General features: G+C 39.4%; 1 protein-coding gene across 3 annotated transcripts in view; it reads right to left on the reverse strand.

Moving 5' to 3' along the window:
* tmem260 (transmembrane protein 260) overlaps positions 1 to 21,236 on the reverse strand; it is a 131,037-nt gene that overhangs the window by 93,109 nt on the left and 16,692 nt on the right. For all 3 annotated transcript variants that reach the window (XM_057858894.1, XM_057858893.1, XM_057858892.1), the window contains exons 2-3: positions 17,919 to 17,950; positions 8,484 to 8,635 (exon numbers count right to left, since the gene is read on the reverse strand). In XM_057858894.1, the coding sequence (XP_057714877.1) occupies positions 8,484 to 8,635; positions 17,919 to 17,950 (184 nt within the window). The remainder of the gene's footprint in view (positions 1 to 8,483; positions 8,636 to 17,918; positions 17,951 to 21,236) is intronic.

Genomic DNA, 21,236 nt, shown 5'->3' on the forward strand with positions numbered 1-21,236 from the left:
TAGTGTATTTGTTGAGCTACACGAAATGTTTGAATAGAGTTTGACCAAAGTCTGAGTATTATTTTGCATAGCTATTTTGATTGGGAATGCCAGTTCTCTTTGCATTGAGCACTTTTCTTTTTGTGAACATTATTTTTTTGGAGGGGAATAATATTTTTGTTGTGCTTTCAGTAAATGATACTGTAGCGACTTATTTGTTCTGCCCAAATGCATGATGGGAAGTTGGGCAACCATGACTGTCAGTGGTGGCTGCAAATGGTATATCTTCTCTGCGTTGTGTTCAATACAGGGTGTCAAGAAAAAGATAATTTCCTGTCATTCTACCCCACGTCGCTCACCACAACCGAAGAAATGCCAAAGCTTTTGCCAATAAATAGCGCGGCCCCAATGAATGCCTGTGTCCACTCCACTCGCTTGTCTCTGCCTCTTAACTCTCAATATACAGTACATAAAACGGCGTCATTGTAATCTGTTTGAGGCAGTGCGTGACTGGGTCGTTCTGCGCATGTGTTAAATGCATTAAATATTTTAAAGTGATTAATGTAAAAAAATAATTACTGCCCATTAACGTGATAAATTTGACTGCCCTAATTTCAGGTATTCATGTCTATATCCCTAAAATCTTCAAAGTTTAGGTTAGCATCATGAGAATCCCCCAACTGTTTTTCAACTGTAAAAGTCAATACAACTACTTGGGCAGTGATAGTACTTCCACCTATCACTGGTGGAACTCGTACCACACTTTGAGAATCCCTGCCTAACATGATTAGGTCAACTTATGAGACCAAAAACTGTCATCATTTGCAGGAGAGGCTGCTTGTGAGAGAGGGGAGGACAGCGTTTGTGATCATGTTCCTTTTTAGACCCAGGAGGCAAGAAACGGCAGATTAGAAATCGTGCCATGTCAGGATTGGGCACATGCTGGGCAACACGGGGGGCGCAGGAATACGGAGATGTGGTAGTGTGCGGGTTGGAGGGCGTGATAATTGTGATATACATACACACACATACGCACACTAACTCACAACGGGTGGCTGATGGGTAAACAGGCTGGGCAGGGGGAGGGCAGCGTGAGCTGTGCTCCTGAATGATGAACAGAGGATTAGGGACACCACCACCAAGCTGTCAGGACCCCAAAACGCTAGTCCTCACACGACATCCAGATATAAAATGTCACTGGAAGAATGTTGATTCTTGTCCCCCCTCAAAAAGGTTTTCTTTTAGACATTTTCTGTTTGAGTATTTATTCAAAAATGAGCTTTTTTGACTGAGAGTAGTTTGGTCAAAAAAGTAAATCACTACACAGTTGGAGGGTGAGAACCTCCAGGTACCTAACGATACGATACAAGGCTCACGATAACGATTATCTCACAATATGAATGAACAGAAAAACAAGGTCTTTTCATCTGCTGTGAATTGAGTTTATTACTAGTAGACATCCAATTCATTTGAAGTGGGAGGGTGGCAGCGAATGGAAAGTCGTTCATTCGCTGCCATCCCTCTCACTTCAAACCGATTGGACGTCTATGGTGGTCAATGGCAAACAATGGCTTTAATTTCAACAACACTAGGGATGTCACGATCACATATTTAATTTTGCACCCGAGTCCAAGTCACCTGATTTGGGAGTTTCGGGATTTCGGGAGTTGTTGTGGAATATAAAACATATATAATGAAAAAATCTGATCATATATACAACTGAGAAGTTATATGTACTAGTATGTTATAATTTCAAGAATTTAGACAAGTTCAAGATGAAAAAGGGCCTAAACGATTAATTGTTTATCAAAATAGTTGTCATTTAATTTGCTAATTGAATAGTTGTTGATTAATCGAAAAATTTCTGCACCTCTATTAGTGTGTGACAAACTGAACAATGATCAACACATTTGCACCTTTGATCGTAAAGCTACCAAGCCTTCCCTTGCTAGATCAAAGCTACAAACCTGTTAATCAGCGTTAACTTTTAGTACCAAATACCAGCTGGTGACCAAGAAAAAAAACATTTGGCTGCTACTGCTTAGTTAGCAGCAGGGAAGTGAGAGGCTGTATGAGTATGAGTATAAGGCAGAAAAATATACCGGTATATAATTAATATGTACTATACTATACTTATAAATTTATAAATAAATAAGGGCTGTCAAAATTATCGCGTTAATGGGCGTTAATTTTTTTAATTAATCACGTTAAAATATTTGACGCAATTAACGCATGCACTAAATGACCCGCTCGCACATTGCCTCAAACAGATTACAATGAGGTCGTTTATGGACATTAAGAGTGAAGAGAATGCCACCGGCCGCTTAGGGGCAGCGCCTTTCCATACTCATGTTATTTCTTCTAAACGTGGGAGAATTAGTAGTTGTGAGACGTTCATGCTGTATTCACAATGCAATGCAAATTGCTATTTGTGCTCCACACATATTTCTGCAAGTTTTCTTTCTTTTCGTGGCAATTATGTGTCTCTTGTTGTATTTTGGGTAAGATATGTACAGATATACTGTATGTTATACACTAAAGGGGAGTGGACACAGGCGTTCTTTGGACCGCGCCGTTTATTGGCATTAGCGTCGGCAACTCCTTCACAACAAACATAAGTATCGTTTAGTGAAAGCACAACAAAAATAATATTCCTATCTCTCCCAAAAAAAAAATAATGTTCACAAAAAGAAAAGCACTTCAGTCTACAGTAATGAGGCCCTATTCTGACAGACAGTTAAACAACAATGCAAAATGAACTGGCATTCCATATTAAAATAGCTATGCAAAATACACGTAAAACTTAGACTTTGGTCACTCTATTTTTATTATTGTTATTTTTATTCTTCTTATTATTATTATATTAACTCTACTTTTGATTGAAAATTTTACAAATTTTATTACAACAAAAACATGAAGATGGGTTTTAATATAAAATTACTATAACTTCCAACTATAACAATTATCTTTTAAGAACTACAAGTCTTTCTATCCATGGATCACTTTAACAGAAAGAATGTTAATAATGCCATTTGTGGATTTATTGTTATAATAAACAAATACAGTACTTATGTACAGTATGTTGTATGTATATATCTGTCGTGTGACTTATCTTTCCATTCCAACAATAATTTACAGAAAAATATGGCATATTTTAGAGATATTTCTGATCACGTGATCGGATCGGGGCATCCCAAATCAACACTATCTCCTTTACAATTTTCTACAGTCTTTGTGGGGGTTTTTTTCTCTTTTTAATAATTTGATTGTAATTTATGACTTCAATTTATTATGCATTGCACTGGAAGGGAGTTGCTAATTTTACTCTCATGATTGTACTACGTGTAATGACAAAGTCCATTCTATTCTAATTTTGGGGCATCTCATGCAGTGTTGTTAATAACGGCGTTAGAATATAACGGGATTACTAACGGCGTTATTTTTTTCCAGTAGTGAGCTATCTAATTAATTACTTTTCTCATCTTGGCAACGCCGTTACCGTTACTGAGGATGGAAAGGCGTGCGTTACTATGCGTTACATACGTGAATGACGCGAGAAAAGTCTGAGGGAGACTGACTCACCGAGACGACAGAGCAGGAGTGGGGAGGAGGCAAAAAAGTTGTGACGCCGAGCAAACGCGATGCTAGGTGGCTCCAATAATACCTGACTGTAGCCGATAGCCTACAAACTACGCCCACATGATATGGTAGATATGGTAGACATGGTAGATTCGGCCGTGGAAGATTCGAGAACGATTCACAAACATCCAAATTCCGATTATTGAAATATGCCAAGTAAAGCGGAACTACAACACACTCAGCGCGCCGCGCGGTCTTCGGGAGCAATGAGGAAGAACGGAGCGAGAGTAGCTAAACATCATGCTTCTCATTACCCGGCCCGTCGGGTAATGCCAATGCTCAACTCACGGCTGTAGCTCAACTCATGCCACGTTATAAAAAAAAACACAACAACATGCCTGACTGCTGCCGAAAAGCTGCTACAAAGTACATCCAGTGGCAACCACATGTTACGGTAGATATCATTTATATAGGACTAGATGCAGTATAGATTCGGTGGCGTTAGCAGCACAGCAACAAAAAGCTAGATGCGGGCGTAGTAAACGGCCGCCATCTTAAAGCAGTACACTTCCCTGCAAGGCTGTTGTAGCGAACCTTCCAGACAAACCTAATTAACTTTTTATCTAAAATACTCCTAAATCGGTAAAATATTGACTTGAATCTATCTTTAAAATAGTTTTAAAACTTTCACATGTCGAAAGTAAACAAAAGGGAAATTATGGAATGACGGGAGCAATTTTAACAACTTTAACGGTTGATTCACAACATTAAAATAATTGAATGTAGTTTAAAGCTGCTGATATAGAATGGGGACTAGAGTTTTTTATTTACTGTTATTTTTGTATATTTTTTTACAGCTATATGTTAACTTGATACTGAAATAGTAGTTTGGTTTAGCCTGAGAGTATTTTTGAACAATTTTGGAACTAATGTACAAAACATTAAAAAAAAAAAAAAAAAAAGGAGCGGGGTGCATCAATAATCGTTTTATAATCGAATCGGAGCCTCTGAATCGTAATCGTAATCGAATCGTTAGGTGCCCAAAGATTCCCAGCTCTAATACACATATACACATATACATATAAACTCGATGGGAAATGACATGGCAGCGTTAGCAACATGTACAGTACAGGAAGTAGATGCGTTGGAAACAGCCGCCATCTTAAAGCAGTAGACTTCTTAGGAAGGCTCAGTTGTAGAGAACCTTCCTAGCAAACCTAAATAACTTTTTATCGAAGATACTCCTAAATCGGCAAAATCTTGAATCTATCTTTAAATGATGAAACAGTTTTAAAACTTCCACATGTCAAAAGTAGACAGAAGGTAACTAATGCAATAATGGGAGCAATTTTTTTTTAACTTTTAATGGTTGATTCAGGGTAAAGGGTAAATTAGGGTAGAGAATTGGGCTAAGGCCAATTGTCCCAAAAACCTTTTAAACTTTTTTTTTTTTTTTTGAGGGAAAAAAACAAAACATGAAAGTTATCACCATTTACTTTGCCAAGTAACTAATTACTCTTACATTCAGGTAACTGAGTTACTAACACAATTACTTTTTGGGAGAAGTAATTTGTAACTATAATCAATTACTTTTTAAAAGTAGGATTAACAACACTGATCTCAGGTCATTTGCTGTTGATTTTTCGTTCATTTTGGGGCATTAATGGATCACTTCCTGTTGATTTTGGGTTACAAAACAGGAAGTGACCAATGAATCTCCACAGATATATAGGCAGTAGGCATGTGCTGGTATGAGATTTTGACGGTATGATGAGTTCTTTGGAGATGTATAGGTTAAAAATAAAATTAAAAAAACTTTTTTCCATTGAACGGGATTTTTTTTGTGCGGGCGAAACCCGTAATAAAGGAAGTTCAGATTGGTTCCGTCGGCAGCGGCGGTACCAATCGGAACTTCCTATACTGTATTGCGGGTTGTCCAGCACAATCCGGAACTGTTGGCAAGTACACTAGTGCGGAAAACTTTAGAAAAGTTGCCTAATGGTAGAGAGGAACCCGGTTAGCTGTATTTGTTTTACCATCGCTAGACACACCAAACACACTGGAGAGAATCCTCTTAGCTGGAGGGAAACATAAATGACAGCGTTTACTTACCTTCAATTTTGTATAAAGTGACAGATGATAGGTACGTAAATATGAAATCAAGTTTGAGGTGTTGCCCCACTTTGCAGCCACACTCCGCAAGAAAGTTTTGCATGTGGGATGTCCTTCCTCCTCTAATCTACGGCCGTCTGCTTCTTTTCGTTAGCCAAAATACTCCCGTACAAGCGATTTTGTTTTTTTTATGAAGGAAAAAGCTTACCACCTTTAGCCATTGTTTCAACTCCAGTCTATAGCGCAGAGTAGCATCACTGATGGACACAGCAACAACCGGAGGGGGACGGGTGACCACTCCCTGCCATTTCTCGCTGTATTTTTGGGACATGAAAAATAGCTAATACCGTACTATATGGTGTGACAGAAAATTTGAATGGTTTTGAAACCGTGACGTTTTAATACCACGGTACCTTGAAACCAGTAACCGGCACATGCCTAATAGGAAGTGACTCCAAATAGACTGGATGTGACCTGTAAAGTCACCAAAAATGAACAGAAAGTGAGCTGTAAATGCCCCGCTGCGAATGCTCTGGTTGCGAACTAACGAATGTTCATTCGCCCCTCCCAGTCTAAATGGATTGGGCGTCTCGCGCTGTCAGTGGCAGCCAATGAATTAAAAGAGACACTATTCTAGAGGAAGATTTTTATTTATCTATTTTTTGAAACAGTGACACCACCATAAACGATATCTCGAAACCTTGGCGGGAGGATTTCGATAACCTTTTGGGATTAAAACGTATGATATATCACCATTTCGATATTTTGTCACACCCCTACTTCACAGAGTGAAATATTTCATTTTTAATATTCATGATGCTGATAACACTTCAATAAACATAAAGAAATGGAATTTAAATATTAATTATTTGTAGTGATGCACGATAATGCATTTTTCAACCGATACCGATAACCGATAATTTCCTCCTCATTCCAACCGATAACCGATAATGTCAAGCCGATAATTCTATTAAAAGATTTATGTAAAATTTTAAAGTATACACAAAAGAAAATATTACTGTGCAAAAATATAATTTATCGCTCTTTTTTTCAACACAATGTATGAACAAGTCGTCAATTTAAACATCTAAATAATGACAGATTGTCTGACATTGTGTAATGGTAAACCTTTGGCAACAATTACTTACAGAGTAAATACCTAAGTTGCACAAAAATGCGTTTAAAAGTAAGCCATTCCTAACATATATAACATTAATCCGCTGCAAAACACACCTCCTTAAAACTAGTCAGTTTTAAGTGTAAATCTATTGGCAATAAGTGAAATTATCTGCCATCGCTTCAAGTGTATTTCTCTCAGATTTCTTGGAAGAAAAATAGCTAGCTGAAAATAATCTTAACAGCCTTGTTTTAAGCAATACATTATTATACTTAATCCTAAAAAAAAAAAAAAAAAACTTGAAGAAGGAAAGCTTTTGAATAATATTTGTGGCTACAGAATATTGATTTAAGAATTTGATTATCTACTGTGACTGTAATTGAGCAAAGAAATAAGATAAATAATTTGAAAAGTGATTGCTAATGTCATATGCTTTGTTGCACACTGTGAAAATGATTACCTCAAAAGAGCGAGATGTCATGTACCCATTCTGCAGCGCTTTGTTTACATTTGCGGCTTTCACGACATTTGCGTTACAGCAGCTAAACTGCTACACGGCAGTACTATTTGGACGGAGTTTGCGCTCGCATCCGTGTGCGTGTTGTTTTGTGCCTGAGTTTTATTAAGCCGAAAATAAAGGCAGCGTTACAAAGTCATCTGACCGCTCGTCATTTCACATTCTGAATGCATTATTGACTGGCTGACTTCGTTTTCTCCATGTTTAAATTATCTTATAACCACTGTGCCGTCATGATAAGCTTGCTTACCGGACATCACTTTTTCATGAAGAATGGTGGTCGTATAAACTGCATTATTTCTTTTATCCAGGGCTTTGGTTCTCGTGTCGTTAAGGTAAAAAAAAAAAAACTGTGTCTCGTCTCGGCGGCAGCTACATTCGTACCGGATAATCCGCCCGCCCGCCCCGGCCGGTTCGCCGCGGCGTATTCGGGTCCTGGCTCTGCTCGCACGCCGTGGGGGAACGCTCGAGAAACCGGGGTGTTCGCCGGAGGTCCAGAGGCCGGGGAACCGGGCTCGGCCCCGCCTCGCCATAGCGGCCTGCCGGACTGGCCAAAGCGGCGGGCTCCGTCGGAATTTACCACCCGCCTTGGGCTGCATTCCCAAACAGCCCGACTCTGTATCGTCACAAGCCCTGTAGTTTAGCTTAGTGTTTACAATAGCTTTAGCATTCCTGCTAGCAGCAGCCTCGTATATGTTCCAAAATTCTTTGTGATGCAGTTTTAAATGGCTGCTGGGTTAGTGGTTTTGAATGAGGGCGCGTTCTTTCTGCCTCGTGGAACTTGTACGGTACATGTTTCGCAGATGGCGAGAGCGTCGTTTTTTTAGTAACAGCCGCCATAATATTCAACTACTTCTTGTCTTGTAACTCCGCCTCCTCAACCCCTCCTCCCTCAGGGGCTTCAGAGAGGGGAGGGGTTGAGGAGGCGGCGTGCTGAATTCTTCGGTTGAGCACATTTGGAGGCAAAATCAAGTATATAATTATCGGATTGCATTATCGGTTGAATTTTTTTATTATCTGGATTATCTGTGTGACGTCATAATTGCCATTATCGGCCGATAATTATCGGTGACCGATATTATCGTGTATCTTTAATTATTTGTAAATATTAATTACGTTTAATGAATCTTAATTTAATTAAAATAAATGGATTTTTTATATGCATATACAAGGGCCTACCTGCATACAGTCATGCAGAGGATGCCACATGCCACTGCCCCCAGCAAGCTGGTCATTAGGTTGATACTGTGAGCTGGTGAGAGTGTGGGCAAAAGACACATAGCCAGGCGCGATAACAGAGTGAAAAGCGGATATCCGGGAGGGTGAGCCACCTAGACACACAAACAGAAGCGTCAGAAATGACATTAAATGATGTGAGGACATAAAATACGTATTTGCTGACAAAACATTTAGTTTAGAGAGCAGAAGATTACGGAAAGGGTGGCAATATTTTGACTGGTAAAACATTTTCACTTACTATTTCTGTACATTTTTGTGCATTATCAAAAGCTGCATCGCTCTTAGGTCATGAAAAGTCATCTGCAGTGCAGAAACTAACGCCCATACATTCGTTTCGTTACATAAGGAAACTACTTTTTGCTGTAACTTTGAATGTAATGCTTTAAATTTTCTCATTGTCTAAAGGCCTTATGGTACCTCCATGAAGTCACACGGAAATTTATATAAAAATGATGTCAATCGTTTGTGATGTAAAAAGTTCTGTTTGTGCTCCTATCGATTTTGAGATGTTTAGATTTCTTTTATAGGTCCATCTGAGACGGAACGGCGGAACGGAGCCGCAATGGTGCCATTCATTTGTGCTGTAAAACATTTCCTTTGTACTGCTATCGTTTTATAGATCGTGAAATACTAATTTCGAGTGATGAAGTGAGTCGCAGCTCTTCCGTATCCTAGCTCCCGCAGCTGACGGACCGTACCAACTCTCCCAAGGAGTTTCCTAACAACTAGCGCAAACGTAGCACAAACGAACTGCACCACTTCGGGTCTGTTTTGCAGTAAAAGGCGGGCATGAGATATTAATTTCGAGTGATTATGTCACTTGCAGCACCCCATTTACTACAAAATGGGCATGGGCAATGTTCATCCCGAAGTGGTGCCATTTGTTTGTGCTATGTTTGCCCTGGTTGTTGGGACTTTTCGAAAGTAATTTAACAACACTGTACCAGTACTAGGTGTTTGTTTGTTTTTTTTGTTATAGCACCATGATTGATCATTAAATCAATTATGGTCACTATAGTGTAATACCAGAAATGGAATAGGAAGAAAACCAAACTGTGTTTTCTGGGGGATGGCGTGACTCAGTGGTAGAGTGGTTGTCCCCCAACCCAGAGGTTGTGGGTTCGATTATCTGCCCTGATGAACTCGTCTAAGTATCCTTGAGCAAGATACTGAACCCCACATTGCTCCTGGTGCTGCATCACCAGTAGGTAGATTGCAATGTAGTGTAAAGCGCTTTGAGCGCCTTGAAAGGTGGAAAAGCGCTATACAAGTATAACACCATTTACCATTTCTTAAACAAAATTAGGGCTGCAGCTATCAAATATTTTAGTAATCGAGTAATCGACTGAAAATTCTATCGATTAATCAAGTAACCGGATAAAACAAATATATTTTTAGGTGAAGAGCAATTATAAATATACATGAGAAAACAAGACATTTCATCTAATCATGAACCATTTTCAGTCAATCAATGTCTTTATTTTCGATGCATATTGTTGAAAACAGCCAACAATTGCATCTCAGATGCAACTAGAATTAAAAAAAAAAAAAAAAAGACTAATTCACTGCTTTCACTCAAAAAACCTTTAGATCTTAAAAAAAAAAAAAAAAAATATATATATATATATATATTAGGGCTGTCAAACGATTAAAATTTTTAATCGAGTTAATTACAGCTTAAAAATTAATTAATCGTAATTAATCGCAATTAATCGCAATTCAAACCATCTATAAAATATGCCATATTTTTCCGTAAATTATATATATATTCTGTAAAATAAATTGTTGGAATGGAAAGATAAGACACAAGATGGATATATATATTCAACATACAGTACATAAGGACTGTAGTGGGCATTTCACTCTACTGTCATTTAAATCTGTCTATGCTGTCCTCACTCCGAAGCGTCTACTTTTTCCAAAGCTAGTGAACGACGCCTTAATAATCAGACTTCTTCCTTTTTCATCTGATTTATTAATAAAATGGCCTCAAACCATTGTCCTCTTTAGACGGTAGTAAAACTCCCAAAAAAGTACACAAGCATTGCATTAGCAACAACGTTAGCTTAGCACGCAATACAGGTTCACTAAACATAAACAAAAAGCGTCTCATACAAAAAATATAACATTTCGCTTACTAACATAATATGTACATTCTTTACAACAACCATACTTAAGGACAAATCATGTCCAAGGATCATATAAGCACAACATTACCACGTAGGCATCAGCCCGAGATGTCGTGCAGCCATATTGAACTGGCAAGAAAGCAATAAACCATGTCGCAAAGCGACCACAAGAGTTTGCTGTTAGACAGCACAAAAAACTAGGGCTGCAGCTATCGAATATTTTAGTAATCGAGTAATCGACTGAAAATTCTATCGATTAATCGAGTAATCGGATAAAACAAATATATTTTTAGGTGAAGAGCAATTATAGATATACATGAGAAAACAAGACATTTTATCATTTTCAGTCAATCAATGTCTTTATTTTTGATGTATATTGTTGAAAACAGCCAACAATTGCATCTCAGATGTAACTAGAATTTTAAAAAATGACTAATTCACTGCTTTCACTCAAAAAACCTTTAGATCTTATTTTTAAAAAGTATATATGTATATATATATTTTATATATATATATAAACACACCTAAAAATGCCTTTACGCTTGATAACACACATCACTTAAAAGTTAGGATTTTTCCCCACGTTTTTCAATTAAATTTCTATTTGTGTCAAGCCATTTTTAAGTTCTAGTTAAGTTTTAAGTTAGTCTAAACTGTAAGTCCTGATAGGATTTTGAGTTTTTGCACTGTTCAAAATAAATGTATGATACAGGCTGTATTGGAGCACATTAGGGACTAGTGCTACTTGGTGTTTTATCCAGCAATGACTACTGAGCTAAAATTGATAGTTAGCATTATTGAGTTTTTATTTGACACCCTCATCACTCCACAACGCTATGTTATGTTAAAGCCTGTATGTAAGACACGTTAGCCACGCATCGAAAGCGGTCTTAATTAATTGAAACCTAGCCCTCCGCAGTGCTAAAGTAAGGTGAGCTAGTAGTGACAGTAACGTTAATCTTATATATTAGCGCTTAGCGCTCTTTATTAGCGCTTAGCGCTCTACTGCTTTAAGATGGCGGCTGTTTGCTAACGCTGCCCAGACGCGGCCTAGTGTGTCACTGTGCATCTATTTCAACATACATGTGATCTCTATAAGACTCATTGGACGCTACCTGCAACTAACATAGCATGAGCGGGCTAGTATTTAGCAACGTCTGTGTCGTTTGTAGCGGTTGTCGGCTGCAGTAAGTTTTTTTTTTTTTGCTTCTTCCTCTACGCACGTGACATCAGCGCGTTGTCCCGCATTAAAAGTAGTCCGAGCAAAACGTGATGCTTAGAGCTGTCAAAATAAACGATTACTCGAGGTGAATAAAATTACTCGGATCAGTTTTTAAACTCGAGTTACTCGAGTATTCGTTTCAGCTCTACAAAAAACCTTGCTTTAAAACTTACCAAAAGGCAGAATACTGTCTGAGTTGGACATGTGCGTTAATTGCGTCAAATATTTTAACGTGATTAATTTTAAAAAATAATTACCGCGCGTTAACGCGATAATTTTGACAGCCCTAATATATATACATACTGTATATACCTAAAAATGCCGTTACGCTTGATAACACACATCACTTAAAAGTAAGGATTTTTTCCCACGTGTTTCAATTGAATTTCTATTTGTGCCAAGCCATTTTTAAGTTCTAGTTAAGTTTTAAGTCTAAACTGTAAGTCCTGATTGGATTTTGAGTTTTTGCACTGTTCAAAATAAATGTATGATACAGGCTGTATTGGACCACATTAGGGACCAGTGCTACTTGGTGTTTTATCCAGCAATGACTACTGAGCTAAAATTGATAGTTAGCATTATTGAGTTTTTATTTTACACCCTCATCACTCCACAACGCTATGTTATGTTAAAGCCTGTATGTAAGACACGTTAGCCACGCATCGACAGTGGTCATAATTAATAGGAACCTTGCCTCCGCAGGGCTAACGTTACGTGAGCTAGTGACAGTAACGTTAATCTTATTTATTAGCGCTTAGCTCTTTATTAGCGCGTAGCGCTCTACTGCTTTAAGATGGCGGCTGTTTACTAACGCTGCCCAGATGCGGCCAAGTCTGTCATTTCACATCTCGTTCGACATACATGTGATCTCTATGAGAATCAACAGACGCTACCTGCTATCAACATAGCATCGTGCAAGCTAGTATTTAGCAACGTCGGCGTCGTTTGTAGCGGCTGTCGGCTGATGCAAGTTCCTCTTCCTCTACGCACGTGACATCAGCGCGTTGTCCCGCATTAAAAGTAATCCAAGCAAAACGTGATGCTTAGAGCTGTCAAAATAAATGATTACTCGAGGTGAATAAAATTACTCGGATCAGTTTTTAAACTCGAGTTACTCAAGTTGCTCGAGTATTCGTTTCAGCTCTAAACAAAATACAAAATTATTTCATTTGTTACCTTTGTATTGTTAAAGAACTTGCTATTCCTCCTTCTGACGAAAGCACAATCAAGATCCGTGGAAGGATGATAAGCAATTCAATCAATTAACCATTAATCAGAATTTGACTGATCTCTGTATTGTGAATTCACCTTCTCATTAGGAAAGTGAGGCCATTTCAATCAGTCACTAATACAGAGACCTGAAGTGAAATAAAAGCCAAAACCTTGCTAAAGTAATATCAGATACGATGCTGAAAGTATCGGTTGACCTTTATGTACGAGTGGTTGGTGTGAGATCAATTCCTGAAAATGAATGACACCAACAGCATTTTCTCCTCCTGCGCTTTTTACTTGTCCTCCTTTGACCTCTTCCCAAGGACAGCGCAGCTCCCGAGAGCACGCAACACGACACGTGATCTTGGCCCACCCCCGCCCCCAAAAGTCGCAGTCGCTCACGTCTGGGGGAATCTCAGCAATCACAGCAATTAGCCGCTAAGTCTCCTTCGCCCAGATAAAGACTCAGTCATTAAAGACAGATTCATTTCCTGGCACAGATAACACGAGTCACACAGGCGGAAAGAAGGGGCGACGCTTCAAATGAAGACATTGCAGAAAGGTGAGTTTGACTACTTTGCTGGTCAATCTATGGAACCATACCACAACCCTTGGGTGAGCTTTGGAAACAAAATGTCACAGTCAGAAAACATACCTAGAGAATGTAATAACTAGAGGTGTGCAAAATTTCCGATTCTTATTCGCGATTCGGCCATGGAAGATTCGAGAACGATTCACAAACATCCAAATTCCGATTATTGAAATATGCCAAGTAAAGCAACACACTCAGCGCGCCGCGCGGTCTTTGGGGCGCAACGAGGAAGAACGCAGCGAGAGTAGCTAAACATCATGCTTCTCATTACCCGGCCCCTCGGGTAATGCCAATGCTCAACTCACGACTCTAGCTCAACTCATGCCAAGAGATAAAAAAAAACCGACAACATACCTGACTGCTGCCGAAAAGCTGCTATAAAGTACGTCATCCACATAATGTAATGGTAGATATCATTTATATAGGACTACATGCACCATTGATTCGGTAGCGTGAGCAGCACATCTACAAAAAGCTAGATGCGGCCGTTAGTAAACGGCCGCCATCTTAAAGCAGTACACTTCCCTGCAAGGCTATTGTAGCGAACCTTCCAAGCAAGCCTAAATAACTTTTTATCTAAAATACTCCTAAATCGGTAAAATATTGACTTGAATCTATCTTTTAAAATAGTTTTAAAACTTTCACATGTCGAAAGTAGACAAAAGGGAAATTATGGAATAACGGGAGCAATTTTAACAACTTTAACAGTTGATTCACAACATTAAATTAATTGAATGTAGTTTAAAGCTGCTGTTACAGAATGGGGACTGGAGTTTTTTATCTACTGTTATTTTGTATATTTGTTTACTGCTATATGTTAACTTGATACTGAAATAGTAGTTTGGTTTAGCCTGAGAGGATTTTTGAACAATTTTGGAACTAATGTACAAAACATTTAATTTAAAAAAATAAAAATTAAAAAATTAAAAAAGGAGGGGGGGGTGCATCAATAATCGTTTTATAATCGAATCGGAGCCTCTGAATCGTAATCGTAATCGAATCGTTAGGTGCCCAAAGATTCCCAGCTCTAGTAATAACCATAATAATTAGGGTCAGGAACTTCTGAATACAAGTTTGGACGGGTGGAGCGGCCACAGGTGCGGGCAATAACCATCAGCCATCCTTAAAAGCCAGCGGACGCTGCCATCTCGTCGCCCGATCAACTCGTCTGTCTACTACGTCAGTTGTATCTCGCAATCCTTCACGATAGCTCTGATAACCGGCTCACAATTATTTGCCCTCGCTTCAGGTCTTGTTTTATGCGCGCTCCTTGTCAGACTTAGCGCCTGTCTCCTCCCGAGCTTCCATGTCTCACGCCGGCCCAACTATCGCGATCAGAACGATCAACACCCGCCATGTTCCCTCCTGTGCTCACTAATAAAAATAAATCGTCACAACCAGTTTGTCTGCTCTAGGATCCCCTCCTGCTCACGCACCCCTAACAACTTCCTGTTGATTTTGGGGCATTTATGGTTCACTACTTGTTCGGTAACCCAAAGGAAGAAACTAAAAATCAACTGTAAATGACTTGAAATGGCCCAAAATTACACTCATTGGTTTCCATTGATCGCCATAGACGTCCAATCCGTTTGAATTGGGAGGGATGGCAGCGAATGAGTAAGTTCATTCAATCCTAACCCTCAACCCTAACCCTCCCAGTTCAAACGAATCGGAAAGACTGAAAATTCGGAAAGACTGGCTGCGAATGCTCTGGTTTCAAACAAACGAACGTTCATTTGCCCCTCCCACTCTAAAACTTCAACTCTAAATAATCCACACAGGAATCAATCATACAAGGGGGGAACAGGTATCCACTGATGAGTTTTGTTATTTTATTAAGAGGACCACACCATACAATATAGCGGTGGGAACCTCTGGGTACCTCACGATACGATATGCGCTATAAGGCTCACGATAACCTCACTGTATGGTGATACAACAACTATCGATACAATACAATACAATATGGATATAATACAATATCCTAGAATCCAACAAATAAACAGAAAAACAAGCAATTTTCATCCTTCTGCTGTGAATTGAAATGAGTTTATAACTTGTAGCCGTCTAACCCATTTAAAGTGGGAGGGATGGCAGCGATTGAACGAATGCACCGCCATCCTCCTACTTCAAAAGAATTGGACGTTTATTGCTGTCAGTAGCAGCCAATGAGTTAAATTTCGGTCACTTCCTTTTCCTTTTGGGGCATTTATGGTCAACTTCTTGTGGATTTTGGGGCATTTATAGGTCACTTCCTGTTGATTTTGGGTTCCTAAAAAGGAAGTGACTCAAGAATGTCCCCAAATGAATAGGAAAGGACTCAAAATCAATAACAAAAAAAAACCCACAAAAAATCAGCTGAACAGAAAACAACAAAATGGAGACTGTCGAAGACACAGCGGCAATTCTTGCATGTTTGAACGGAGTAGTCTCCATCAGCGAGTTAAACCAGCGTCGAACGACAAGACTGGAAAAGCACACCGATTTAGTACAGTGTTGTTTTTTTTAAATATGGCGGCTCCTCAAGAAGCGCAAGTATGTAAGGGGTGTAGTTACTGATTCCAGCGAATCATCAAACACCAACGTCATCGAGTTCCTCTAGCCCCACTGAGAGGCCCTACCTCAGAGTTGAGTTCCTGCTCCCTAGTTCCTACATGTGCAAACACGCAAAATAACGTAATTTTACCCCAAAAAGATTCTTAGGAATGGCAGATAGTTCCAACAGTGTGAGAGTGGCTAATGGCAGCCATTGAGTTAACAGAGATACTATTCTAATGGAAGATTTTGGAAGCAACTTGTTGGCTCCTTTTTTTTTTTTTTTTCCAAAGAGTGACACCTTTTTAAAATGATATATCGATTCTTGGCAGGAGCATATCGATAACAATTTGGGATACAAGAATTTTCATGATATATCAACATTTTGATATACAGTTATCCCTCGTTTTTTGCGGTTAATGGGGACCAGAACCCGCCATGATAAATTAAAAACCACAAAGTAGCGCCCCCACCCCAAAAAATTGTGCTCAATGTATTTATTCAGATTTAGCATTGGAAAGAGATACATATCAGACATGTTTTTTCACTTTTTGTATAATTGGGGAGAAAAATATATATCTATATACTGTACATATACATATTTTAATAAATGTTTTTTAAGCACTTCCAATATAATAATTTTGATAAGTTTTAAACATGCTACTGTCCCTCTGAATTATTTTTAAACAAGAATAAAGTAGTAGAAAAATGCTTGGCTTTATTAAATGCTTCACTGAGTGAGTCTACTCAAATCACTCGAGCTGCTCACTTACAATGAGTTGCCACAGCAACTGTTTAACAAGTTAAACAATGATTGACGCGTGCGGCGCTTCTGAAGTTCGCGTAATGGAAAGCTCAAACCCAAACATCTGTCAATCATCATTAACTTTAATAAGCAACTCCAGTGCACTGCCTGACGAACAAAGAGCAGGGAGAGGGAAGGAGCGAGAGTAAGATCGGCTCGGGACAGCTCATCTGTATTTAATTTTTGAGATTGAAAAAAAAAATCCGCGATGAACTTAGGGCATGATGTTTGAAGTGCGAAGTAGCGAGGGATCACTGTGGTTGTAATAGTGAACTTGAGTACGAAAGAACGACATGAGAGGACAGATTAAAGTGCGGGATAGCTGAGGCGCAAGAAATGAGTGAGAGAAAAGGGGAGAAGAACTCTTGGGATAAAAAATGGGCCATGCGGGACACAGGGGTGGCCTGCGAGGCCTTTGGGAGGCCCGCGAGTCAGCCGGGCAGGCCACACGGACTGCAGCCCTAACGGCGGGATTACTGGCATAGTGACACCGACACAGCCTCCCTAAAAGGATCACAGCGGCGTAATAAACTTTATTAAATAATAAAACTTATTATAACTGTTAACCCGATTTAGTTCATTCTTTACGGCTTACGCACACACAAAAAAGAGGGGTGGATATAATAAGCCTTATACCGTACATAAGGCAAAGCCTACAAAAGCCATCGCCTTACTATTGACTTTAATTGGATTTGAAAAACGGGTTGCAAATTATAGCATTCTCTACTTGCAACTTAGTAAAATAAGTGTAAAGAAAAGAAGGGGGAAACCTGTGGACTGAAACTGAATTAATCTGCTTTCTGCCCATGCTTAATTAAACTTGCTTAATGCTTCTAAGAGTTAATGAGTGAATTGATTAAACAATAGAGCTAATACTTACCCCCAGCTCACAGGCAGTGGTGATCAGCTCTCCTGTGGAAGAGAATGGGGGGAGGAAATTAATGTAAACCCAATAATTATTATTAAGAGACAAGTCTGCTCCCAAAGTTTTCCCAAATCAAATACTTGCACTGGGGTTTTGCATTAATTTGCTAGGATCAAAACCTGCAAATCTTCCCAGTGTGACATTTCCTAAGCGGCACGCTCATTCTCTTCAACGCTCGCCTCTCCCCTGATGCCGCCCCTCCCTCTCCTTCCCTTTCCTTTCCTTTCCCGGCACATAGACACGAGCCATTAGACACCCTCTCCAATGCACTGTCACACTAAGACACACATATGCTGATCTGAGAAGAATGCTTCCAGTCCCATCCTCCCCGTGCATCACGGTCTTTCTTCTGCCACTCTCTGCCAGTGTCTCAGTGTCGCCTTCAGTCCGCTGGGCACAAACAGGAAAAAAAAGGCGATGCCGGTGACAGTCACAGAATGAGGTAAGCTGCAAAAAATAAGAGCCGGCTCCACAATTTCATGACAAGCTCTGTGTGAGGCACAACGTGCAATGAAAGGAGACACCCTCCTACTTCTAAAAAGCTATTTGAGCGAGCTTTAATGTAGCTGGGCGCAAACCCATTTGTGCCAGAATACACCCAGAGCGTTTCAAATTATGCTGATTTTTCACCCAATGTTTACATCTCCCACACATGAAAATTGAAATTTGGTTCAGATGAACTGACGCTGATAAATGTTTGGGTTCAAGACGGTGCCCTCTACCGGCACCGGAGAGAAAAACCATTTGACCGCCGTCAAATAAAAGCCATGCCCTCGTATACTACAATAAATTAAGCAGTGAAACAAAAGACGTGCGTGTGCATGTCCTAAAAAATAGTCACATTTCCAGAGCCAAATTACTGTAAATCCACTCCATGATGGCTAACTTTGTAAATAAATAAAAAAATGGAAGAAAAACATTGTAAATTGGTACGGACCCCCTAAAGGGACATCGACAGAAATAAAATAAATTTAAACCATCTGCTGCGCACCAGAAAGTATGTGGTGCGCACCAGAAACCTGTTTGTTTCTGGTGCGCACTAGATATAAAATCTGGTAACATTATAGAGCATTTAAGCTAGCAGACTTTTGCTATGCAAGTTAGCCAATTTTCTTTTGTTGTACTTAGATGCTCATTTATTTATATTTTATATCATTTAAGGCTAAGCTCAGGCACTAGGTGAATCTAAGACTGAAGTAAAACTCAATCCTGTATTATCATTTTTAGCACGCCGAAACTGCTGGTGTCCAATGTGCGCCTGAGATTAGCCTCAAATGATATCAAAATATTAATTAAAAAATGTATATATTATACACATATTTTTTTTTAATGTGGATCATACAAAACAACAATTGGCTAACTTGCATGGCAAAAGTCCGCTAGCTCAAATGCTATATAATGCTAATGTTTACAAGATTGCTTCTGGTGCGCACTAGAAACAATCTGATGCGCTCCAGATGGTTTAAATTTATTTTTGTTGATGTCCCTTTAGTGACTTTGTAAATTGGCGTACGTAAATATGAAGAGAAGCTAACCACAGGAAAAACAACACAATTGTAAAAATGTAAAAACGACTCACCCGCTGCGAATGAATTACTTAATATTGTTGTGAACCAATGTTTTTTTGCATCTTCAGTCATTTCAAAATGTGTTAGTTTTCAACCAGTTTCATCAACAAATACTGTTTACGTCTGGGAAAAATTCAAGGTTTTAGTCCAAAAATGAATAAATGAAAGCTTTTCAACAATTTGGAATGAGCATTGAAAGACAAGCACATTTGTAGTGCCTACAAGGACAACGCCAACTTTGTGATCCTTTCTTAAAGGTTTTATTTGTAACCGGCAAGACAATTACACGTCTGAGCGGGTTCACGTATGACTGGATGCAATAAGAGGCACTCAGGTAGAGTGATTTTCGGTGCCAGGATTAGTGATCAGGTAGCATGGAATAGGATATCTTACAGGTGATTTACATAATACTGGTTCCCCACCTCACATTGCAGAATGGTATACGCTCCACCCCACCTGATCACATCTTTTGATTCACCTTGCATCTCAGTTATCAGCCCCCCTACAGGTAAATATACTGTAATTAGCTAACAATAGAACCACTATGTTCATAGTTAATAATATATTACATGTAGTTTTTTGTTGTTCTCTTATGTCTGCTTCCTTCCTTTCTGTCCTCCCATAACCCCTTTGCCGCTTTCGTTATTAGTTTCGTTATTGTCATCGTGGACTATAAACAGGGGTGCATATTTTTTTTGCCCAGGTTCTCAGAGGAGGACCTGGAGATGTGACTTGGTCCTCATTGAGCTTGAGAGCCGACCCGCCTGATGCGATAAAATTATGACAAGCTTTAGTTAGCGCCAAATACCTTTGATTAATTATATTAACAATTAATGCCTGATTAACATCAACTGGCACAACAAAATTGCCATTACTTTGAAGTGAAATGTAAAGAAAAAAACATAAAAGCAGTACTAATTCAAAATAAAGGGCATTATGCGGCTCCCACATTAACTCCAAGCCTTTGTAAAAGTGGGATGTCCTCCTCCTCATAAGAGCTCATGCTCAAACGTGCATGTTTAGCTTTGTGAAATGCGAGCAAAAACACGTTTGTCAGTGCATGGCGCTGCTCTTCATTAACTTTATTCCGCCACTTGTCCATAGGGCGAGTGGGGTGCTGCCTGACATCGATAGTTTGCTTAATTGCCACATGCTCTGTTTTTTTCGTGCATTTCAAAGTTTGGATGGCTGAAATTCTTGGACCCTACATAAAATGCGCTGCTCTTATCAGCGATTCTCACGGCAAATTTTGTACCACATATCCGTGCGAGCATCCTTTGCTTCTAGCTATGGTACCTCCTGCAGCCACTTTTCAGCAAAAGTCCTTTTTTCGGTAGCTCCGGTGACGTCTCTGTCGTCTGTCTGTCCTTTGACGGGGGTGGGGGAACACGGAAATAATTACTCAGTGGGGCCCGCCTCCGACATTTTGAGAAGTGATTATCTCGTGTCCGCCGCAAATACAGTGGTCAGCCATCGGTACACAAAAGCGTATGGAAGCCGTTGAGGCCCAGCGCGTTTGTATACGTCCAGTACGCATGCGCGCATGCGGACCACTTATGTGCACCCCTGACTATAAAAAAAAAAACAATGTTGCAAACTTATTGCTTTTACACTTCCATCCATGGTTTTATGGTTATCACCACACACACATTCATTTTGCTGCCACCGGTTTCCTAGCATCGCATAAACTACTAAAAGGCAATGA

Source organism: Corythoichthys intestinalis, chromosome 15 (genome assembly GCF_030265065.1).
Source record: "Corythoichthys intestinalis isolate RoL2023-P3 chromosome 15, ASM3026506v1, whole genome shotgun sequence".
In the NCBI taxonomy this organism is placed as follows: Eukaryota; Metazoa; Chordata; class Actinopteri; order Syngnathiformes; family Syngnathidae; genus Corythoichthys; species Corythoichthys intestinalis.